General features: G+C 37.4%; 1 protein-coding gene across 8 annotated transcripts in view; it reads right to left on the bottom strand.

Moving 5' to 3' along the window:
* Positions 1–309: 309 nt before the first annotated feature.
* The window catches only part of osbpl6 (oxysterol binding protein-like 6), an 89,475-nt gene continuing 64,118 nt past the window's right edge, over positions 310–25,666 (bottom strand). For all 8 annotated transcript variants that reach the window (XM_048192845.1, XM_048192849.1, XM_048192848.1 and 5 more), the window contains 11 exons: positions 23,240–23,377; positions 21,690–21,777; positions 21,019–21,272; positions 17,559–17,696; positions 13,610–13,673; positions 13,453–13,531; positions 12,606–12,750; positions 11,059–11,203; positions 7,979–8,105; positions 5,803–5,925; positions 310–3,661 (listed from right to left, as the gene is read on the bottom strand). In XM_048192845.1, coding sequence (XP_048048802.1) covers positions 3,553–3,661; positions 5,803–5,925; positions 7,979–8,105; positions 11,059–11,203; positions 12,606–12,750; positions 13,453–13,531; positions 13,610–13,673; positions 17,559–17,696; positions 21,019–21,272; positions 21,690–21,777; positions 23,240–23,377 — 1,410 coding nt within the window. In that variant the 3' untranslated portion in view covers positions 310–3,552. The remainder of the gene's footprint in view (positions 3,662–5,802; positions 5,926–7,978; positions 8,106–11,058; positions 11,204–12,605; positions 12,751–13,452; positions 13,532–13,609; positions 13,674–17,558; positions 17,697–21,018; positions 21,273–21,689; positions 21,778–23,239; positions 23,378–25,666) is intronic.

Raw genomic sequence — 25,666 nt, 5'->3', positions numbered from 1 at the left:
GTTTGGTCTGCCCGATCACTTTTAGGGGAGAATGATGATCCTTGGAAATTTTAACTATTACAATAGGGTGCTACGTGCTTGAACCCCCAAAAAAGTCTAAATAACAGTAACAATTGCTTAATAGCAATTACATTGACTTTGCCCAGTCAATAACGAATTAAAGCGTCAGTGTGTGACGAATGGCCCGGCCTCCTCGCATTACCGCTTCAATTTGACCTTTTGAATTCTGGTTTTATATTGAGATTGATAATAAATATTCATGGACACAGGATAGATTGATAATAAATAATGGACACAGGATACAGATCATGACTTGGAACATAAATATGTATTTCTTACTATGTATTTAAATGTGAAACCGCAGGTCTGGAGAGTGTCCTAATGACACGTCAGGAGAAACAGAGCTGTACAGCAGCAGAGCAGCTGTGAACGGAGAGAGATGTCATCGTCGTACAATTGCACTTCTTCAGAGGAAAGCTGAACACATGAATGGAGCTCCCACACACAGTGCAGGAAGTCTCGGTGAGCAGATCATGAGATAAAAATGAAACGGACATTTTAATAAGGCATCAGAGATCATTGGCAGGCCGTGACATGTTTTCATGCAATGGTGAGAAACTAACAGCAGATGCACTCACTACAGTGTCCTTCTCTAAGAGCAACTCCACAGGACCAGGAAGTTATGTTTTTCCCCATTTTAGGCTTGAGAAATCGAAAATAATCTCCGTAAGCTTCAGAAACATTCAGTCGGATGAACTCTTGACGACAGTTTCAAGAAGCATCTCAACGTCCACTTAACAGAAAACACAAGGATCACAAAGTATCTGCAATATTTGAACTCAACGCATAGTCTTGTAGACGCACATCTATGTTTCAGGCCTCGTCCTCTTCGCGTCTCAGACCGCAGCCGCTCATATCCAGCGGTCTTGAATGGAGCTCTGTGTTACAGTGTGGTTGGGCCTGCAGGGTGCATCGGTGTGCAGAACATGAAGTGTGTGTGTGTGTGTGTGTGTGTGTGTGGACTGTGCTCAGTTGAGTGTGTTGATATGGTTTCATATGCATTAAGGCACAGTGAAGAACTCGAACAGTGACGTACGGCTCTACTAATGGCAGAGACCATCTCTGTCACTGCCACTACACTGTTTTTGGACTTTTCTTTTTAAATCTACTGACAATTCAATCTACGGAAATAAAATAAAAATCTCTCTTTACAAGAAATTAAAATGAATTAAAACAAGTTACGTAAGAATGATTTTGTTTGAATGTTTGTTTGATGAATGAGGTCCAGCCCAGATCACGTGTGAAAACATACTGCATACTATACTGTCTACTTTAAAATAGTGTGGAAAAAACACGTATTCTGCCCACATGTTTAATTCAGGAAGTGGTATATTGTTTTCATCTTGGCAATAAAAAATCTATTTTTTCTAAACATCTTAACTTTTAGAAGTTGAATCAATTAATGAGTCCAATATATAGCAGAAACAGCTAGTATGCTATTCAGAGTGGCATACTACAGCAGCATACTTCTGCAGTTTGCACAGCATGCAAGTTTTCAGTATGTACTGAATATCTGATGACTACACTTGGCAAAACACGTGAGGAATTCGGTACTGCATATTAGCGTACTACTTTTACTAATTCTACCACATCTTTATATGCCTGAAACAGTGGCATGGTAGTATGCGTTTCTGAATTCAGCAATGCAGTATGCAACCCGAGCACACAGAATGCACTGCGCCGGACTTCACTTGACAGATTAACTGCAAACGTCAACCCCGATTGAATTTTAATTCAAAATATAACATTTATATCCGAGATGAAAACTGGACTTAACTGAATTAAACAAGAGGTGAGGTCACTACATGAAATATTATAGCATACTGCGCAGTGTATATGATAGTCTTCTGTTCCACACATTGCTCAGGTCGCTGCTGCAAAGGGAGATTGTGGAGCGCTGGAGTATGTAGTATGCAGTAGCACTGAAAGGCCAGCAGAGGCCTCTGCCGCTCATGTTGTGAAGTTCATGTTTAGATCAGCGAGTCGAGGGAAAATACAGTGCACACTTATGCAGTGTATATGTCTGCTGGTCATTGGCGCGTTATAGGGACAGTTCAACCAAAAATGAAAAATAATTAACTCGCCCTCATGTTGTTCCAAACACACGAGACTTTGATTCACCTTTGAAACACAAATGAAGATATTATTAATGAAAGCCCTAATGAAAGGTTTCTGTCCCTCCGTTGAAAGTCAAGGTAACCAATAAAGGTCATGAAGGCATCACAAAAGCCTGAATTAAATCTGTTCATCATATAAAGTGATCATATCTCTTCTGAAGACTTGGATTAAACCAATCAATTTATTTTTTACTACGCCTTTTTGGATCTCCTCATTTTTGGTTATTGCTGTTTACCATATTGATGTGCTCTATGCATGTGTGTCAATCATTGTTTAGATGTGAATAAAAGCCTAAATTAAATCTGTTCATCATCATTTTGATTACCTGGACTTTCAATGCAGGGACGAAACCTCTTAGATTTCATTATCTTAATTTGTGTTTCGAAGATTAGCGAAAGTCGTACAGGTTTGACAGTATTTTCATTTTTGGGTGAACTATCTCTTTAAATGTAGCGTACGCACGACTTCTGACTCGACCAGCGGCGCAAGTTTGGGGTGGAACGACCTGTAATAATCTGTTTATCGGGGCATTGACTAGTTTTTCGGAAGATAGCGAGGGCCTGTGGGACCTGTCTGGAAAAAATCACTTCTTGAATTTGGTTTGGTGTCACACTTTGTCTCTAAATTAAGAGTGCTAACTGCAGCTACAGAGATACAGGAGTCCATGAGGGCGTCTTGTGGTCTTGCTGCACAGTGTTGCAGGTTGCGTACAGGAAATCTCTTTCAGCCTCGATTCTTTGGAAGGATTTGAAAGGTGGGATATAAAATGGTCCCAGTTCAGCACATGAACATTGATCGGCCCCTCCGACGGCTGCCTTTGAACACGAGGAGGGACACGTTGACTTCGTTAATGAAACGGATCGATCGCGGCACAGCTTTAACGCCAAAGCAATTCCGTCCTTTTGGTCGTTTACAAAAATACCACTAAAATTGTCTAAATGTAGTTTTGATGAGTTTGTGTAACATATTGCAGAGAAAAGCTGCCATCTACACATGCAGAATGTAACCAAGAGCAAATTCAATCCATCTAAACCGAGAAGTTGAGGGAATTTCACTAAAAGCGTAAAACTTTGTTGTTGAGAAGCGACTTCTTAAGGCAAGGACATAACAGGAAGCACAACTGGCTTCATGTGGACAGCTCTCCAGCTCTCACTGTTGCCCTGACAACAGCGCTCTCTCTCTCTCTGTTACTATGGAGAGGGAGAATATGGAGGCGGAGCCTGCCGAAGTGATGCGGAGAGTCTTTTTTTCAGACCTTCAGTCCATTTCTGGAGATAAAATCCAAATCTAGAGGGAAGTCCCAGGCTGCTCCTGTTCTGCATAGTAAGCATCTGCAGTCAGCAGTGAAGGCGTCATCAGCACAGGCGTCTGGATCTACCACAGCTGAGGGTTTTCTAGTTTCAGGAAGCCAGGGTCCTTGCGCAGTTCCCAGTATGTGTTGTTAGACACCCATCTCTCCCTCTGGTTACTGTCCATAACCTTCCTGTTACACAGAGGAAGCACAGGTTAGAAAGAAGAGACTGAGAGCATTTACACCTGGTGTTATCCATCTTCGCTGATCCGATTTAAAGTGGATGACGCTTAATACAGGTGTAAAAGGAGTCTAATTAATCTAACAGACATATTATGATCTGACGATCATCAGTGTTTGTGGTGTGATTTTTACCTGAACGGGGGCTGGATTCACAAAAATCTTAAGAAGTTAATACAATTCTTAAAGGGTCCTTTTATGCTCATTTACAGGTTCATGATTTTGTTTATGGGGTCTACAAGAATATGAGTATATCATTTAAAGGATTAGTTCACTTTCAAATGAAAATTAGCCCAAGCTTTATTCGCCCTCAAGCCATCCTAGGTGTGTATGACTTCCTTCTTTCTGATGAACACAATCGGAGTTATATTAATAAATATCCTGACGCATCCGAGCTTTATAATGGCAGTGAACAGGATCAACGAGTATGAGCTGAAGAAAGTGCTTCAGTCCACATCCATCCATCATAAACGTACTCCACACGGCTCTGGGGGTTAATAAAGGTCTTCTGAAGCGAAGCAATGATATTTATTAATATTTCTCTGATTGTGTTCATCAGAAAGAAGAAAGTCATATACACATAGGATGTCTTGAGGGTGAGTAAAAGTGAACTAATCCTTCAATGTTCAAAAAAACTTTTTTTTTTTTTTTTTTGCTGTTTTTGCCTTTATTATGATAGGACAGTTAGTGGGTTAGAGAGAGAGGGGGATGGGATCGGGAAATGTCCACGAGCCAGGACTCAAACTCGGGTCGCCTGAAGTGCAACGGCGCTATATGTTGGCGCTGCCTGCAACGCTATTGCACTAACCAAAAAAAACCCTATTATTTTTTCTTATAATTTACATTGTTGCAGCATGTGTCTGAACGCTCTGTTTTAGTTTCGGTTTCTTTAAAACCCACCTTCTGAAAAGTGCAGTCTGACCCCAGATTGCAGTGCCAAACTTGTACAGTGTGAAACGATGCGTGTTAGAATGTTATGATTAGATGCTTAGTAACGGATAACCAATCACGTACTCATATTTTCCTGCTTTGGACAGTCACGGAAACACTGCGCATTGTATATAAACAGTAAATTCAGCGTTTGAGAGGAAAACATGATAATTTTAGTGAAGAAGAGACCGTTTCATTCTTGCCTTTATTGTCCGAAATGTCCATTCAGTATAAACTCGATAGTAAAGTCGGCAATACGAGGATATGCAATGCTAGCTCTATGTAAACAAGTCGCGTGCTGCGTTCATCCAATCATTGACACTGATATTGCAAATATGCAAATAAGAATGATAACCCAGGGTTTAGGAATGCACAATGTGGAATGTCAGCTAATGAATACCCAGGATTAATTGTTAACCCGGGCAAATTATGTGTGAAAACGTGAAGCAAGATAACTCAGGATTCAGTTTACCTGGGGTTTAGAATGACCCAGGGTTAACTATTTCAAGTGTGAACAGCCCTAAAGAAAGCCACAATCAGCCCGCAGACTGTTATGAGCGAAATCCCAGAAACATGGCATGTGACTCGTATTAACAATGTTTGGTCCATTTTTGTTGCCTTTTGAAAGCAAGCCAAACCAAGAAGGAATTGCAACATTGTAACAATTTTAATCCCTGTTTCGAACCAAAGCAAACAATCTACAGGTGTGAAAACGCACTAAGTGTAGCCATAATGGGTCAAAAAGACACTGATGATGCCAGAAAGAGCATAACAGGGCTAAACAAAAGACATTTCTGCAATTTAAAAATAAATTTTGAAGTGAAAAGTGAAGACATGATCTTTTAATTTAAAATTTAAACTAAAATATAAGTCTAACCTAGGGTGCTGGGAGATGACATGTCAGGGACTAAAAGGCATAATTAGTCCAAATTAAAGGCTAAATGTTTTGTGACCAGAATTTTTCTGATGTGTTCATGTGATTAATTCAATCTAATTTCAAAAACATGAATTGAAAGGGAATTTTTAATAACTTTCAATTGCTGAATTTTGCCCAGACTCTGGTAAACAGCCTCTAAAGCTGGTGAATCCTCATTAAAAACAGATCAATACAGAGAGAAGGTCTCTCTAAATGACAGGAATTCAAGAGCAGAAGGTGCACTGACTTAAAAAATCGTGGCTGGTATTTGATGTTGTTCTCCTCCAGCCACTTCCTCCTGTTTCTCTGCTGCTCTTCGATTCTTTGTTTTTCCGCTGCTGCCATCTGGACATTTCCTTCCTCCAGATACCTGTGAGACACATTAACCACAGATGATTACTCAGCATCAACTTTGTTCCACTGGTTTCAAGAAGTGTTGAAAGAGCTGAACTAAGCAGGAAACTATCTTAGGGAGCAGAAATATACATTCGACACAATTAAAAATAGAGCTTAATTACAAAGTGACATGAAAGACTAAGTATTTAATTAGTTCATGTAGGTTTTTATCTCAAAATATCAAGTAAAACAGGCACTGATTCTTAAGACATGGGATGTATGTTTCCATTTTGAAATTAATCACATACTGTATGATCACAAGAATGTGTGACATTTAAGTTTTGTTTTGATGGACTTTTAGTTTGCCTGTTCCTGTTTCTCCCCATGTCTAGTTTGTTCCCTTGGTTACTGATTATGTTCACCTGCCCCTTGTTTAGCTTTCAGTTATCTCCTGTGTATTTAAGCCTTCAGTTTGTTTCAGTTCATTGTCCTGTATTGTTTATGTGTTAATGCTAGTTGTGATGTTCTCTCCTGCACCCTAGTTTGGTTTTTTGTTGGTTTACCTGCTTTGTTTTTGTTTATTGATACAACAGCTACAATTAGATCCACCTCTCCTTCACCTGCCTTGTCTGACGTAATAACATTTATTCTTATTTCAATTTTAGTTTTAATCATTTTAGTACTTTAACATGAACTTGTTTTATTTCATTTAGTTGCCATTGCAACATTTCTCATTTTCATTTAATTTGAAGTTAAGTTTTGAAGTTTTAGGCCACAGACAGGGCTTAGCCTAAGCCAGGATTAGTCCTTAGATCAATTAGGGCATTTAAGTAGCTTTTATAAACGTTCACTAGAAAAAAACATTAATGATGTACATCTTGAGACAAAACAATCGATGGCACTGACATAATTTAAGATATATCAGTACAAGTTGCTTTCAGTTAAAACAGCTCAAACATGCATTTTAGTCTAGGACTAGCTTAAATGTGCCATCGAATGTTTTTTACAAGATGTAATATAAGTCTAAGGTGTCCCCTGAATGTGTCTGTGAAGTTTCAGCTCAAAATACCCCATAGATTTTTTTTTTATTTATTTTTTTAACTGCCTATTTTGGGGCATCATTAAATATGAGCCGATTCAGGCTGCGGCCCCTTTAAATCTGGCGCTCCCCGCCCCTGAGCTCGCGCTTGCCTTAAACAGTGCATAAACAAAGTTTACACAGCTAACATAACGCTCAAAATGGATCTTTACAAAGTGTTCGTCATGCATGCTGCATGCATACATCAGATTATGTGAGTATAGTATTTATTTGGATGTTTACATTTGATTCTGAATGAGTTTGAGGCTATGCTCTGTGGCTAACGGGCTAATGCTACACTGTTGGAGAGATTTATAAAGAATGAAGTTGTGTTTATGCATTATACAGACAGCAAGTGTTTAAAAATGAAAATAGCGATGGCTCTTGTCTCCGTGAATACAATAAGAAATGATGGTAACTTTAACCACATGAACCGGAGTATATTCCCATGCTAAAGAAGGCGGAGCCTCAGAGCCACACCTACCTATTACTACATCATCATTGACCTATGGTAGTTTGAAGGCGTTTACCAGCCGGAGCGAACTTATCCAGAAAGTTTGCTTTGGCCAGCTGTTTCAAACTGCCAAAACGAACACAAAACAAACTTGGTTTTGGCCTGATTTTGTTGGAAATGACATCGCACCAGTTCGTTCTTCGATTTCGCTTGAGGTACAGTCTTAATAGCAAGTGGTTTGCTGGTTGCAAAGGAAGCGACTGGCATTATTCCTTTCATTGTTCTCATCTTTCATTTTTTTATTGCTTACACCTTTCTGTTTCAATAGTAAATACATCAACAATGTCACACCATTTCACTTCTTTAAAAGCTGAGGTTTCCTTACAACACAAGCACAAGAAAAGCCAGAGGAAGGCTTTATGAAATCCTTCAAAACAAGGTTGTAATCATTTCTAGAGTGAGTTTTTCTCATGAGGCTGTGGATCACTCTCCTCTGCCACTAAACTACAGCACGATTTTAAGTGTGCAATATCAGTCCCGAGCGTGTGTGTGTACCTCTGGTCCGGTCTGAATCGAGCATCTGTTGGTGGCAGCAGCTCCTTCAGCTCAGGGAAGAGCTCATTGAGCTCTACAGCAAACCTGCTGAAGCCGTAGTACAGCTCATAGTCTGTGGGCATGGACCCTGTACACACAAACACAACACTCATTTACACCGAAGAGAATCATCACTGTGAGTGGAACATTAGCCTAGATAAATCTCACTCTCAAACATCATAAGAACTGTCCTCTGATGTGTTGTGCAGGGTCATAACTGCAAATAACTGGTGAAATGAGAGCATTTAATCTCTGTGAATATTTCCTACTGGCCATTAAACTGTACATTATTAAATTACAACACATTTGAGAGGTGAGTGATGTTTACCCATGTACTTCCTGCCACAGTGTCTGGGTAGTTAAATATTAGTCCAAGTCAAAATGCCCTCATTTTTTTCAAAAGTTTGGGGTTGGTATGATTTATTAATATTTTTTAAGAAGTCTCGTCTGCTTATCAAGCTTGCATTAATTTAAAACATCTGTTTTCTATGTGAATATATAGTAAAATGTAATTTATTTCTGTGATCAAAGCTGAATTTTCAGCATCATTACTCCAGTCTTCAGTGTCACATGATCCTTCAGAAATCATTCTAATATGCTGATTTGGTGCTCAAAAAACATTTCTGATTATTATTTATGTTGAAAATTATTATTACTGTTGAAAACTACGGAAGAGGATTAGGGCCAAGCAATAATAAAAAATTAAAACCATTTCGAGATTAAAGTTGTTAAATTTTGAGAAAAAACTCGTTAGATTTCGAGAAAAAAGTCGAGATAAAATGTTGAGAATAAACTCATTAAATTATGAGAATAAACTCGTTAAATTTGAGAATAAAGTCATTAAATTACGAGAAAAAAGTCATTAAATTACGAGAACAAATTCGTTAAATTACGAGAAAAAAGTCGAGATAAAATGTTGAGAATAAACTCGTTAAATTACGAGAAAAAAGTTGTTAAATTTGAGAATAAAGTCATTAAATTACGAGAACAAATTCGTTAAATTATGAGAAAAAACTTGTTAAATTTCGAGAAAAAAGTCGAGATAAAATGTTGAGAATAAACTCATTAAATTATGAGAATAAACTCGTTAAATTTCGAGAAAAATGTCGAAATAAAATGTTGAGAATAAAGTAATTAAATTATGAGAAAAAAGTTGTTAAATTATGAGAAAAAAGTCGTTAAATTACGAGAACAAATTCGTTAAATTATGAGAAAAAACTCGTTAAATTTTGAGAAAAAAGTTGAGATAAAATGTTGAGAATAAACTAGTTAAATTACGAGAATAAAGTCGAGATAAAATGTTGAGAATAAACTCGTTAAATTACGAGAATAAAGTCGAGATAAAATGTTGAGAATAAACTCGTTAAATTACGAGAAAAAAGTCGTTAAATTTGAGAATAAAGTCATTAAATTACGAGAAAAAAGGCATTAAATTACGAGAACAAATTCGTTAAATTATGAGAAAAAACTCGTTAAATTTCGAGAAAAATGTCGAAATAAAATGTTGAGAATAAAGTAATTAAATTATGAGAAAAAAGTCGTTAAATTACGAGAAAAAAAGTCATTAAATTACGAGAACAAATTCGTTAAATTATGAGAAAAAACTTGTTAAATTTCGAGAAAAAAGTCGAGATAAAATGTTGAGAATAAACTCATTAAATTATGAGAATAAACTCGTTAAATTTCGAGAAAAATGTCGAAATAAAATGTTGAGAATAAAGTAATTAAATTATGAGAAAAAAGTTGTTAAATTATGAGAAAAAAGTCGTTAAATTACGAGAACAAATTCGTTAAATTATGAGAAAAAACTCGTTAAATTTTGAGAAAAAAGTTGAGATAAAATGTTGAGAATAAACTAGTTAAATTACGAGAATAAAGTCGAGATAAAATGTTGAGAATAAACTCGTTAAATTACGAGAATAAAGTCGAGATAAAATGTTGAGAATAAACTCGTTAAATTACGAGAAAAAAGTCGTTAAATTTGAGAATAAAGTCATTAAATTACGAGAAAAAAGGCATTAAATTACGAGAACAAATTCGTTAAATTATGAGAAAAAACTCGTTAAATTTCGAGAAAAATGTCGAAATAAAATGTTGAGAATAAAGTAATTAAATTATGAGAAAAAAGTCGTTAAATTACGAGAAAAAAAGTCGTTAAATTACGAGAACAAATTCGTTAAATTATGAGAAAAAACTCATTAAATTTCGAGAAAAAAGTTGAGATAAAATGTTGAGAATAAACTCGTTAAATTACAAGAAAAAACTCGTTAAATTTCGAGAAAAAAGTCGAGATAAAACGTTGAGAATAAACTCATTAAATTACGAGAAAAAAGTCATTAAATTACGAGAACAAATTCGTTAAATTATGAGAAAAAACTCGTTAAATTTCGAGAAAAAAGTTGAGATAAAATGTTGAGAATAAACTCGTTAAATTACGAGAAAAAACTCGTTAAATTTCGAGAAAAAAGTCGAGCTAAAATGTTGAGAATAAAGAGTGAGTGAGTTTATTCTCAACATTTTATCTCGACTTTTTTCTCAAAATGTATTTGTTTATTATTGCTTGGCCCTAATCCTCTTCCGTAGAAAACAGTTGTGCTGCTTCATTATTTTTGTGGAAAAAATAAAACATATTTTTTAGCATTCTTTGATGAATATAAAGTTCAAAAGAACAGCATTTATTTGAAATAGAAATCTTTTCTAACATTATAAATGTCTTTACTGTCACTTTTGATCAATTTAATGCATCCTTGCTGAATAAAAGTATTAAATAAAAAACCTCAGTGACCCCAAACTTTTAACAGTGTTAATCGGATTAAAAAAGTATGAGTTGTAGGTCAATAAACATGCAACAGATACTGATCGTTTCATTACTAGATTGCTTGTATCTCTATGGTTTGATCCACTCATGTCACTTCAGTTAGGGTCCAACTTTTGGTACTTTTGATTACTTTTAATATTTTAATTCTTTATATTTTGACAGTCCATTTTTGTAGTATCTGGCGCATGGTGAGTGTTAATTCTGAATTTGTGAGAGTGTGTACCTGGTCTCCAGATGCATTTGGCTGAAGGTGGGACTCCACAGTACAGACCCTCATGCCATTTCCCAAACAGTCTGTGAATGACTTTCCCCTCCAGGTCCATGACAGATCCTTGCACCTCATTCACATTCGAGCTCCAGTAGTTTCCCTGGACACAAACACACACACACACTGATTAGGGCTGGGAATCTGTAGACGAAGAGTCATGATACGATTATGAAACCATTTGAGTATGGTTTTCTGTTGCAAACATAGGGTGAATACTGATTGGAGGTGACTATGCCCTACTAGCTCCAAAGGGAAAGGCTCCTGGGGCTTGAAGTGGGAATTCTGGAGGGAATCTTGTCCTGTACTGTTACTATGACAACGCAGTGCAGTGTCCATCCCCCTATTAGCTGCTCTTATGACAGGAATCTTTTATTTGCAGCTGTTAATGTAACTGCCCTTAAATGTTGTTGTCTAAATCATGTTTAATGATTTCTAATTCCATCACAGGAATCAATTACATTTTAAAATATATTTAATTGAAAACAGATATTTTAAATTGCAATACTTTTTTTTTTTTATTAAAATACTGTTTCTTAAAACCAAATGAACATGCAGAGACAACAATAAGGCCTCCCTTTGTCCAGGACAATATTTAAAGGCCCTCCTATCTAAGCTGATATGTTCCTTTTGTATTTCTGTTGTAATACAAATCACAAAAATATGATGTCAGTTTAATGTTCTGCAGTGTTTTTTTAGCATTTTAATTAAGATTGATAATAGAAATTCAAACTTCCTATATTATGCTTTTTGGGATATTCCCTTTCCTGTAGTGTGTAATAGATGTTTGTGAATGTAAAGGTCTGCAAATTTCAAAGATTTAAGTGTTTAAGTTTTTGTCTCCTAAAAGAAAGGAGTTATTCTGAACTGCTGAAACGAGTCGTCAGTAATTCAGTCTCACTTCCTGCTGAACATACGTAGGTTTGTAACACATTTGCATAAAGCCAGTCTATGGTCTTCATTGGCTGCTGGTGAACTTTGACCCTCAAACATTGTAGTTGTAGCTGAGACTGGAAGAGTTTGGTTCATGTTGTTCATGTCGAAAAGACACTGTTTTCTGCTGTCAAAGCAAATCCTGTTCATATCACTGTGAATCAAGAGCTGAGGAAGAGCTGAAATTCAGATATGATAATGAGAGTTTGGTTTCTGACATGCACTGTAAGAGGTAGACCAGTCACAACAGACTGAGCCATCTGACCAATCAGAGCGGAGCACACTCTCAGAAAGGCGGGGTTTATACTTTATAGAAACCGAATCGTTTATCGAACCGTTTTAGACACTGTGAGAAAAGAGCTGATGCCATAACGGATATCATGAGAAAGTGTTTTTTGACCTTGGATGCATGTAAACCTGTTATAGGAAACTGCAAAACAAAACTAGTAGTCTTTAAAATAGCCTTTAAATAATTTTAAAACTTATTGGTGCCCCCTGAAAGTTTGCTGAAACGCCCTAGTTGAGAAACAGACCTTAGTGCATCATTTGTGATGTATATGATGTGCATGTACCTTAATAAAGGTGAGCTTGCAGATGCAGGTAGGGTTGCGAGTGTTTTTGATCGTGACCTCGCCATAATGCTCTATCCATCGTCTCCCGCTCAGAATGTTGTGGACGCACGTCGTCACCTTGTTCCACTCATAGTGATCACCATAACTACCAGCACATACAAAAAACAGTTACAGAAGCAAATGCTGATGAAGGAGAAGACAGACAGACTGATAGGCCCTGTTCACACCTGATATTACGATGCGTTTTGGTCGATCGGATCACAAGTGGATGAGGAAGACAATTCCCATTTACACCTGGTGTTTTAATCCGTCTCTTTTGTCCACTTTCAACCACTTCTGTCCTGATTTCTTCGAGGGGAGGGTAAATGTATGGGTTTTTTCTGATCTTTTGATCTAATGGACAAAATAAGCTTGAGCAATTTACATATAAACGCTGGATGCCAGACGACGGAAAAACATACAAAGAACAGCAGCTATCGTTTCTAATCTGACAGCCGCAAAACCGGCCGAACGCTGAGTGTGTGTTAGATATCAGGAATGATGAGAGAAAATTGGGCTTCAGCCGACAAAGTTTAAATCCCGTCTGGCTAGCGCGCGTCCCATATTGTTTGTTAGGTCAGTAGGCGGAGAGTAGGCGGTCTTTTGTGGCTGTTCAAATACATTCGACCTCTGGAAGTGGGCGAAAGTGGACAAGCTCAAAATGTTTTACACCCATTTACACCTGTATTTAGCGTTGTCCGCTTGTGATCCGATCGACCAAAATGCACCAATTGGAAACAGGGCCATAGATAGTGGTGGACAGATGAAAGATGGATAAATGATAGAGAGAAACAGACAGAGACGGTACCTGGGCAGCATGACATTCACTGTTCCAATGGGAAGAATCTCCATGGACTTCCCCCAAAACTTATTCTTCCATCTGACGTCTGCAGCACAAACACATACACTTTATTTGATAATAAAAGGCTTTGAGAGCAAAACCATAGGAGTGGTATCAGTCTTACCCTGCCAGAAGGTGAAGTTCTGTGACTCACAGTGACAGGCGGAGATGGGCGGATGGTGGCTCACCTGAACACAGATGAAAAAAAATATAATCACTCGCTCAAGTTTATTAATGAAGCACAGGAATTAGCATAAATTAATTCAGAGAAATTAATAATAAGTAGAGTTGCACTTCCTGCAAGAAATACCAGAGCTTGTAATCAGCAAAAGATCAGTGTTCAAGTTTTAGGTAAAACTACATTTTTATCTTTTCAAACGAAAATGTGATTTTTCATGTTTCAGGTCATTACCACACAGTGTTAAGCCCTGGGTATACTTCGGTTTTTTACGCGTACGCTAGTGTACGCACACAGTCGAACGCACAGCCTTGGAAAGTATACTTCATTGGACTCGTACGCAGCCATTCGACGCATGCTCAGTTTAGAGCAATCTCTCTCCACGAGTTACAACCTGTAACCAATGTAAACATCTTTGTACTCTTTCATGCTACAGTTGTACAAATGAGGGCACTTTCTAACCTCTTCACACAATCTCTCGTCTATGTAGGCCTCCATTGTCGCTGTAGCTTGCATGCGTTCCAGTCTGTTCTGTTTAGGCATTTTTTCTTTGACTACCTTGTGAATCGACACCCCCAGTGCACGGATCCTTGTGGATAAACTAAATAATAAAATCTGGCGGTGCGTGTACAGTACACTTCTGATGACAAAATCCGCGTCACACACACTGTACGTGACCCTCGTGAACGCTTAAAAAGTCAAGTCTACTTTGCTGGTCAAGACCGTAAATTCGTCTGCAATATGACTGCACCTAAAGTCTACGGAGAGCAAATGAGTTAAGGCCAAAGTTTTTTATGCATACACTAGGGTTTACGTACAGTTCAAATGAGATCAATTCCATCATCAGTAATGTATACACATACTGTATGCACACAGACAGATTTTTCTAATTGCACATACTCTGTACGCGTATGCGCCTTGAGTTTTTTTTTTTGCATGAATTAGTTTTTCCATAAGGTGCTGACAGATGTCGAAAAATAACTTGAGCGCTTGTGTGAGAGGATTAAGAGATGCACTCTAGTTTAAACAAGCACAAATTTTTTTATGTCATAACTTCTGCAGAGAAATAGCGCAGACACTGGATGAGGATGTCCGCACATGCTATCAAATGGAGTATATACTTTGAACGGCTGTGCACGTACGGCAACATACACTGCCCTCCAAAAGTTTGGAAACGCCCTAGAAAAGTGGGGTTTTGGACAATATTGGCATGAATCCTTTTTAATTTGTGATAATTTTGCACTGATAAGGGACAACACAAACTGCAAAAACACATTTTATTACGTAAACAGTTTATATATAGAAAAAAACTTAAATTTTTGATTCATCAAAATATCCAGCATTAGCAGCTATCTGACCTAAACTGGGTTCTGATTGGTTCATTGTATTCTAAACTTAATTGGCAATCAATTGTTGAAGATATTAAGGTGTGCTGACCCAAACATCTTTTACAAACCTTACAAAAAAGTTTAAACCAGTAACCAGCATCACAGCTGGCAAAGGGGCATGTCTGACTTTGACATGTATATATTGCCATTATTATGTAATCAAAGTGAAAATTATTATTGCTGGTCTTCAGTGATAATGTCAAGTGACTTTAATGTATTTGCACCAAAAAATGAGAAGGATTTATGCTGATATCGTCCAAAACCACACTTTGCCAGGGGTGTTTCCAAACTTTTGAAGGGCAGTGTACATGTGAAAATCCGAAGTATACTTTGGGCTTAAGTTCCTGATTTACTTCAAGTGAAAACAAAGAACAAACTGATGTAATGTAAATTAAAACAAAATCAGGCCAAAACAAAGTTCATCTCAGGAAAGCAAAACTTTCCAGAAAAGTTTGCTCGAGCTGGTAAACACCTTTGTGCTACCATTGGTTCATAGAGATTATGTAATGGGTAGGTGCCACCATATTTGACTTGGAAATCTTCTCCGGTTCTTTTCTTCTGTTCAGTCCGTTGAGTTATTTTGTTATTGAGAGGAAAGCGTGCAGCAAATATTAACATACATCACAGCAAAGGTATTTTGAAAGTCTATTTACACCTAAGCCATGAGTATATCGGGGCCTTTAGCGTCCACATCAAAACTGATGTATACTTTGGGTTTTCCATGCGACTACTCATGAGATCTCAAAAGTGTCTCAGACTGTGCTCAGATTTGCCATCAAAAGGCAAAGATTTCAAGAATATTCCCAATCAAATTCTCCAAGATTGAATGATCTGAGCTGCTCTTGCATTCTTTTTGTGGCTCTATATTATTTATACATATTTCTAATTTGCTTCTTTATTTAAAAAATGGGACAATATGTAAATTTTCGCCGCTAGAGGTCATGTATTCAAAACAAAGGCGTAGCTTGATGACGCCGAGATTGTGAGTGGAATCTTGGGAGTTGTCGTCTTCACCTCACAGCCGGTGGAAAAGAATCAGGATGGACTCGGGCAGAAATCATGTTCATAGATGAGATTATTAACATTACTGTAGTATGAAGCAGAACAGGGTGAAGTGTTGTGGGACCTGAACGAGGCCGCTGGAGTGATTGCTAATGAGAGATGAGCGCGACACACGTCTCGAGAGCAGTGGAGCTTTTATTATGCCACAGTCACCGCTTCTGCTTCTTCCGGTCAAGCTTATGTTGGGTAAAACAGCACTGTTTTATCATATTATATATATTTGAGTGTGTTGAGAATGATGTTATAACATTACTCTGAGCGTTCACTCGGCGGCTGCTGAGAGACTCTTGTTTGAGACACACTGCAGTAAGCTAGATCGATTTTAGAATATCATATTAAATGCTGGATGTCTTGCGTTGATAAATGGCATGACATTCATTTTAAAACGTATTGTATGATGGAGAAAATTATGTATTACTGTTACTAATAATGAAGTTGCATCTGATTATGCTATGTTAGCTACTTGACAAAGTAGTGTTTTTCTCTGAGGCATGGTAAAGCATGGTACTCGCAGAAAATCAAGAAAACTTGATTTAAACAATAAGACTAAACGTGTTGAGCTATATAACAATGATTAGTTTTCTGTCTATAAATGTATCCAAACAGTTTCTCGTCTATCTGTACATGTAATATATTAAAGCGTCTTTGATGTTTCCATGGTTTCTACAAAATAAAACATTGAGGGTAATGCAGATATGATGTCATTGATAGGGGACGCACAGTTATTTCTCTGGATTTAAACATTCTTGGAAACATAAAAACACAAGTAAACAAAACAATAGTGTATAACACTATTCTAGTGGTTTTTGGATATTTTAATCATAAAATCTTACATGTTGTGCCTTTAAGAGTAATACTGAAAGAATAAGCAGATACTTAAATGGAACAATTCATTCATCAAAAATGTCTCCTTGAGCCATAAACAAAGTGGCCACAAAAATGTTCCTCTGGTATAGATGCTTAAAAGCCAGTATTAGAATTAAATGTAATTATTCAGCTGATTCAGTCTGAAAACAACAATGGTCTGAATGGTAAAATGAAGGGCTGCAGTGGTGTCTCTTTCACTCTCACATATCCACAGACTCCAGTGGAGGGAGACACATGTCAGTTTATATCAGTGTGTGTGTGTGTGTGTGTGTGTGGATGTGAGATAAAACCAGAAGAATTACACTACTATGAGCCTGTGAAAGGGGATCCTCTATGAACGCACTGTATTATGTCACACACAGGCAGTGTAAAAGTTCAGTGCTGACAAAGACTCTTTTCAAGTCACACAGGAAGAACCTTCGCCAGAGGACTATTGATGGCCTTGCTATCAGCAAACACACACACATGCACAGTGAAAGTGGTGCAGTGATATAGTGAAGGACAGGAACTCACCTGGAACAGGTACTGCAGCTAGTGTGTGTGTGAGTGTGTGTGATAAAATAACTTGTAATTTGTACCTGTTCAGAAAAGAAGCAGAATCCTTTATCTTCACGGATACATTCATATGTTTCTCCTAGAAGAGGGTTAAAGGGTTTACTGCCTGCTCTATAATAGGTGGAGGAGTATCCTGAAACTGCAAACGCTGCAACGATCGCCTGCACACAAACAAAGCAACCTGTCAATACACTCATTACTACTGAAACCATGGAGTCCAGATAGACTGTGTGCTCTTTATACAGACCGAGCAGTGCCTACAGGAACAAGATAATCGAATAAATGTGCCTTAAGAGATCATTACATCAACACAAACATACAGTCTGCATGGGTTTGGGTCATACCGAAGGGGTTAATATCACAAAATATGTCAAGAGTGTATCAGGCCATGTTCTCCAAATGAGAATAAAAATGAGAAAATGAAAAATAAGGGGAAAAAACACAAATATAAATCAAATATTTAAAAATCTAATAATTTTATTAGGACCTTTTTTGTGCATTGCATAATATTTATGCAATTTAATAAATCATATTTAAATGGCAAAATGCTTAAATATTATTATAGGGTTATTCCGTGTCAACTCAACCAGAGGTCTCCGGCTCAAATTTTTGATTTTGTTAATATTTTTTCTGTTTAAAATATCATTTCTTCTTATGATTTGGGGGTGAAACATTACCTGACATTCGTTCTTGACAGGTTTCATGAGATTGGCTCAGTAAATGTGCAGCACTCAGCCTCCTACACTGCAGCATCAGTACTACGGTACCAGTGCCGCTGCAGCGAGGAGAATGTGTCAGAGTATGCGTCACTATGTGTGGACACTAAAACTAGGCTACATTTAAAGGACTTAATGAGGCCAGAGGTAAATTCCCACTTCCCTCTCCACAAGGGACATGTGTTCCTGCTTCAGGCCCTGTTCGCCCTTCCACAAGCCACTTCACACCTCCTGTTATATCGCTATGTATGTAGGTGAGTGTATGTGGGCATGTTTCTGTGCGAGTCTCTCTTCGGACACTCTGGACTACCTTTCCCTGCTTATAAATCTGATTTTACTTGTTATTATCAGTTTCAAGTTAATAGTCCATTGTGGTCAAGCTTGTTGCAGTGGACAGACTACCTTCGACAAGGAGCTTGTTGGTGACGCTGAAGATTCATCAGCTCTCCTAAAGCGATAGATCACTTTCTGTCATCATTTACTTAGTTTATAGATAATTCATAGTTAATACATTGCAGATTCTACAGTGTTAATATATTAATAGGCTATATACAATAAGTGAGTTCTTCATTAATTAACAAGTATTATTGTTTAATTAGCTCATATGTAAACATTAAGATTGTGTTTTTTATACTTTGTTAACACACACATATATATATATATATATAATGAATGCAATTAATGTCTAATAAAAGGTTGGTTTGTTGGTTTAAAGGGGACCTATTATGCAAAATTAACTTTTGCATGGCGTTTGGATATAAATGTGTGTTGGCAGTGTGTGTACACAACCACCCTATAATTAAAAAAATCCAGCCACTCCTTTTTTTTTAATCCCAATAATTCATAAGCAGTGTCTCAGAACAAGCCGTTTCCAGATCCCTGGCAGTGTGACGTCACAAAAGCCACAGGCCCCGCCCACGAATGTTGACAGATACTGAGTTGTACACAGTCCGCCATTGCTTCACTGACGAGAATGTCTCCCAAGTGTTTTAGGTGTTCTGTAGCTGGATGGATTAATCCACAGAGCTCTCTCCATTTACTCCTGAAACCTGAGCAGCTGAAGACGAGGTGGATTCATTTTGTTTTAGGAGAAAATGCTCCCTCAACTCTACCGAAATTTGTTTATGTCTGCGCGAATCATTTCACACCGGACTGCTTTGTGAACGAATGTCAATACAAAGGGACAATACAATACAAAAGGTTGTGCTAAAAAGTTGTTAATCAAGGATAGATCAGTAAATAACTATAACTAAATTAACTATAAACTAGGGCTGTCAACGTTAACGTGTTAACGCATGCAATTAATTCAAAATCCTTAACGCGTTAAAATAATTTGATGCATTTAACGCGAAAAATTACGGAAGCATGTGGAATTGCATCATAATGTGATTTACGTCACGCAGTTAGATGATCTTAAAGTCCATGCTGATTATTTCAGAGATGGCAGAGAGAATTATTCATTCCAGTGTCTGTTTCGCTTTAAAACACGAACTCTCTGTCATATAGTGTCATTGTATCTGAAATGTTACTGTCTGAACAGAACGTCGAAACATCCCACCACTGTATGGCCAGATGATATGAAAATGTTTCTTGGCTGGATAAAGCAAACCAGCTTCTTGCTATGAAAGTTTTGATGGATGAGGATTGCAATCAAAGTAAAGACGATTGCGGTGACGTACAGAAGTACGCGTGAGTCTGTTATATTGATGCACAAACAAATCATGTATGAGCGCTCTCGACGCACTGATCGCACATTGTATTTATGCACATTTCAGTACATTCACGTTGTTTTCACACACATTCAGGATAATGTTTGGATTTGTCCTGTGTATGTTTCTGTGTACTTTAGTATATATGCAGGTCAAGGCGTTTGGTTTAGGTTTTTTTGGCATCTCCATGTGGTCCTGTTCAGTATCGCAACTTGACTTGTCTAAAATGGAAACAAGCTCTTTGCTGTTGCACATACTATACACTGTGAATTCTGAAACGTTTTTTTTTTTGCTGTGATTTTTTATGGGTGCTTTGGTGTACATAAATGTATGAATTATATGAATTTGGTTATTTGGTGTCCTTTTGGAGTATGCAAGAGTCATTTTTTGGAAAGACATCTAAATTTACCTTAAAAAAAAGCTGAAAAATACAGTTTTGTAAAAATCACACTTCAATCTGATGGTTTGCTTTGCTGGATATAGGCAATGATGGCAAAATGGAGACGTTAACAAGATAAATGGTGTATGCTTAATTTCACGATTAGTGTGTGATTAATCGCAATTAAAAAAAATTAATCTATTGACATCCCTACTATAAACTAAAAGTTTGTTAATGATTTGTAAGTACTTTATTACTGTATACATATTATAAAGTGCTACCGATATACTTTTAATGAAACCTAAGAGATTTCTGTCCTTCCATTGAATGTCCATGTAACCATAACTTTGCATCAAAAAGTTTATAAAGACAATTGTACACGTAATCCACATGGATGGGATTCGTTCTCATGCTTAAAGCAAGTACGGTTGAGCTTCTGTTTATCAAATAAGATGTGTGTTGATCAATGTGAATAAAAGCCTAAATTAAATCTGTTCTTCATATAAAGTGTCTCTTCAGAAGACTTGGATTAAACCGCTCGATTCATATGGATTACAATGTCTTCATGTACTTTTTGAAAGATCAAAGAAGATGAACAGGGTTAGGAATGACAAAGTGAGCAGTTGATGACAGAATTTTTATTTTAGGGTGAACTATCCCTTTAAGAGCTGGAGCGTACCATGCGTTCATAGGGGTCGTCGGTTTGGGCTGCTTTATCCAGCAGCTCTGTGTACTCCAGCTCCTCACACATGTGCTGCAGTGTGTTCAGGGGCTCATTCAGCTCCACTGGCATGGACACCTTCGACAGGTCTTTCCCGATGTTGTTCTTCAGGATGTTCCACAGGTTAATGTTGGACGTGTCAGGAGCGGGAGCAGGGAGACACGTACGTCTGCCGTTACGGAACGCACCACTGGACAGATCACCATTAGGCACTGAGGGAGAAACACAAGGTTACTCATGGGATACCAGGGCTGGATGATATACTGATTATCATAAATCAAAACTAAAAGCATAAAAAACATTTTTGTTACTGGAAATAAAATAACCAATATCTTTCCTTAAAATAATGTCAAAATGAAAACACAATACAATACAAAAAATTCAGTTTTGGGGTGAAATATGATCTCTTGACATGCTCTGTGATATTAACCACTTTAGATTTTATATTTTTATATTCACAATATTAAGAATTTTACATTAAATACTGTAGACAAGATATCTGAGAGAGCATTTGTCTTTCAGTTCATGTGGGTGGATGCGTGTTTGTGTGTGTAAAGGTCATGTGTCCCATCAGGATGCGTCCTGCTCTAATGAACAGAACAAAGAGAGAAGGAGGGAGACGATCTTACTCTGTCTAGAAACATTATCTGTGACGCTGGCGTTGTCCTCTGAAATGTTATCACTCACATCGCTGACGTAAGACTCGTCATCAGAGGCCTGAGAGAGAGAGAGAGAGACGGGAGGTGATGTTACTCACTGTCTTTCATTTTGCGCAGTGCTGGCTAACTGTAAAATGTGTGTGTTTGTGTCTGTAATGACCTACTGCAGTGCGGCGTGCAAATATACAAATAAACACTTCAATAGACAGATAAAGCTCACACACATGACACAGATGGTAAATCCCAAACATTACTGATAAATGCAATGATTCAACCAAGTTTGGACACATTCATTAATCTTCAGAACACAAATTAAGATATTTTTGATGAAATCCGATGACTCAGTGAGGCCTGCATAGCCAGCAATGACATTTCCTCTCTCAAGATCCATTTATGTACTAAAAACATATTTAAATCAGTTCATGTGAGTACAGTGGTTCAATATTAATATTATAAAGCCACGAGAATATTTTTGGAGCGCCAAAAACAACAAAATAATGTCTTATATAGTGATGGCCGATTTCAAAACACTGCTTCAGGAAGCATCGGAGCATAATGAATCAGTGTATCGAATCAGCTGTTCGGAGCGCCAAAGTCATGTGATTTCAGCAGTTGGCGTTTTGACACACGATCCGAATCATGATTTGATACATTGATTCATAATGCTTCCGATGCTTCCTGAAGCAGTGTTTTGAAATCGGCCATCACTATATAAGTCGTTATTTAGTTTTTTTGGCGCTCCAAAAATATTCTCGTCGCTCTATAAAATATTAAAATTGAACCACTGTACTCACATGACCTGATTTAAATATGTTTTTAGTTCATTAATGGATCTTGAGATAGGAAATGTCATTGCTGGCTATGCAGGCCTCACGGAGCCATCGGATTTCAACAAAAATATCTTAATTTGTGTTCTGAAGATTAATGAAGGTCTTACGGGTGTGGAACGACATGAGGGTGAGTAATAAATGACAGAATTTTCATTTTTGGGTGAACTAACCCTTTAAATTGATCAACAACTTACAGTAAAGATTTATAATGTTACAAAGAATTTCTATTTCAAATAAATGCTGCTCTTTTGAACTTTATTTTTATCAAAGAATCATGAAAAAATGTATCAGTTTCCACAGAAATATGTTGAAACTGTTTTTAACATTGATAATAATCAGAAATGTTTCTTGATCATCAAATCCTCATATTAGAATAATTTCTGAAGGATCATGTGACATGTGAATAATGATGCTGAAAATTCAGCTTTGATCACAGTAGATAAATTACTGTTTATTATATGTTCACAGAGAAAACAGTTATTTTAAACTGTAATAATATTTCACAATTTTTACAGTATTTTTAATTAAATAAATGCAGCCTTGGTGAGCAGAAGAGACTCCTTTCTAAAACATTAAAAAAAATCCGTAAAATAATGTGTCACCATTGCATTGTATATCACCTTCTGCACTCAGCAGCAGCTTGCAACTGATGTCTTTGACATGAACACACACACACACACACACACACACCTCGTTCTCTGATGAACTGGCGGACAGAAGCACCTCTTGAGCGTCGAAGAACTCAGACACTGACTCTGACATGGAGAGTCTGCTCTCATTGGACACCTGCTGAGAGAGAGGGATGCCCACGCAGAGCGGCTCACCTGCCTACAAAACACACACAAACACTTACAGTTAAAGGATTGTCCGCTTTTATTTCTTATTCTCCACCGTTCATTCAAAACTGTGATCTCAGCAACAGTGAGGAGTGTAATGAAAATGGGGAAGGATCTCTATTACCATTATTTTAATCTCATTTCTGTATAATCACTGCGCATACAGGCTGCATTGGTCACAGAAACGACAAAATTATTATGTGTCATAGTGGTTTATAAACGACATCATGAATGATCACAGAATCAATCTGCTTCACCGAGCTGAAATTTATCACAGACAGCCACTTGTATTCAAGACCAGTTCACAAAGACTTACAACCTGATGCAAAGAACACAAAAGCCTGAAGGATTTAAGTCTTGTGGAACGTGAAAATCTTGAAACACAATGTCTGTTGCCAATAGTTAAACACATGGTTGATCAGTACGGGCAGTATCTCGTGGGACTCATTGGGTCCAATGATTGCTCTGTTTGGTTGTATTGCAGCCAAAGTGTATGAGGCCAGAGTACAGACTGTCTCTTTCCATCTGATTCATCCTTTAAACACCCAAACAAGAGCAAACGTGACATTTCAAGCTTAAACAGTGACTCTGTGTTCAGAAAAACAAGAGTACCTTTTTAACCCTATAATTAAAGTCCCCCTGTAGCCAATAATTTTATCCCTTAAAACTCATCTTTGATCACCAAAATGACATATTTAATTTTTTTTTTTGCCTTAAAATAGCTTAAATGTGACTCTACACCCTTGCTTCATTTAGCATATGCGGAACCATGGATATGCAAAATAGTCCCTGCGTCCACTCACTCACACCAGCTCGGACTATCGAACTATTGGGATCCACTCAGCCAACTTTACTGTAATAAACGCTACATAAATGCAAATGGAAATATTGGTTTAATTCAGCCACATACTGTATGTTTGAACCAGGAACTGATTCATCAGAAGAAGAGGAAGAGTGAATTATACAGACTCGTCTACAAGCCCATGTTTCAGAATGACAATGTGTTTTATGTATCGCTCTTCGGACACATAACGGTACTGCATTATCAAACAGCTAATAATGTGTTGCTAACATTCATCTCAAAGTCAGACAGCTGCCTTCTGAAAATCAGCATCCTTAGAAACGCTTTGAATATCATAGAAAGTCAGTGGAGAAAGGCATATACTGTAGTTCATCCTAACATCGTAATATACATCATATGAAGAGTTAATCTGCAAAAACTGATAACTCCGTTTCTTGTTAAATCTCATAAATCATGTTTTTTATTGTGCATTTCAAGTAATATCAATCAAACTGCAGTTGGGTTGTTTTGATTAAGTAATAAGAAAATACAGGTAACTTACAAAATTAAAGTTCATTGAAAGTATGTTTTTTATATTTATTAAAAGTTTGTTTTTTGGCAAAAGCAGATAACTCCACATTTCATGTTTCAGAGTAATTGCATTTAAAACACTCAAACACACGTGTGCACATATGGGCACACTCACACACTAACAGATGGGCACACACATACATACACACACACACACACACACACACACACAGACTCGTACACGCTCACACACACAAACGCAAAAGGACAATAAAGGGTATGTAAGACGTGTATGGTGCACAAGGAGTTGCAGGAGTCGAAATTATAAATCCTCAATCACATTTAATCAGCTTTGACGAAACTCCCCTCAGCTAGCATGTCTTTTCGAAGTGACTAGCAGCCTAGTCACCTGACCTGAATACTGCGCGCTGATTCGCTAAAACGGACTTATCGGGTTGTGTTCACAAACACAAACAGCAAGGATGCTTGTCGGTTTCTGCTGAACTCGCGATGTCTTGACAGTGGACAATACTGCTTTTGTGACAAAATGGATTTAGGGTTCAGAGTGTGCTATATGTGGAGAATAATGCACAGCATTACTTGACGTTCATCGGTTTTTGCAAATGTACTCTTCATATTCATAATTCACCTGCTTTACTGCCAAATGTACCAGATTTTTCATATTAACAGAAAAATATACCAGGATAACCCCCCTGCTTCGCAGCAGTTAATGATATGCTAAAGCCCGTTGACGTGATTAGTTACTTGTAACATATTTGTGACGCAGACAACAGGGTTGATTTCAAACTGTGTTTTTGAGACTGTCTATTTTTCACTGCAATATTAAGGAGAAAATACTCTGCAATGGTGTTGACTAATGAATTTGCACATGGTTTTAATTAAAGCATATTAAAAACACCAAACAGACATATAAACAACATTAAAAACTTGATTTTCACCACAGGGGGA

This window comes from Megalobrama amblycephala, linkage group LG6, assembly GCF_018812025.1.
Source record: "Megalobrama amblycephala isolate DHTTF-2021 linkage group LG6, ASM1881202v1, whole genome shotgun sequence".
NCBI lineage: Eukaryota > Metazoa > Chordata > Actinopteri > Cypriniformes > Xenocyprididae > Megalobrama > Megalobrama amblycephala.
Note: the sequence above shows the minus strand (reverse complement) of the source record. Positions and strands in the feature narration are given on the sequence as shown.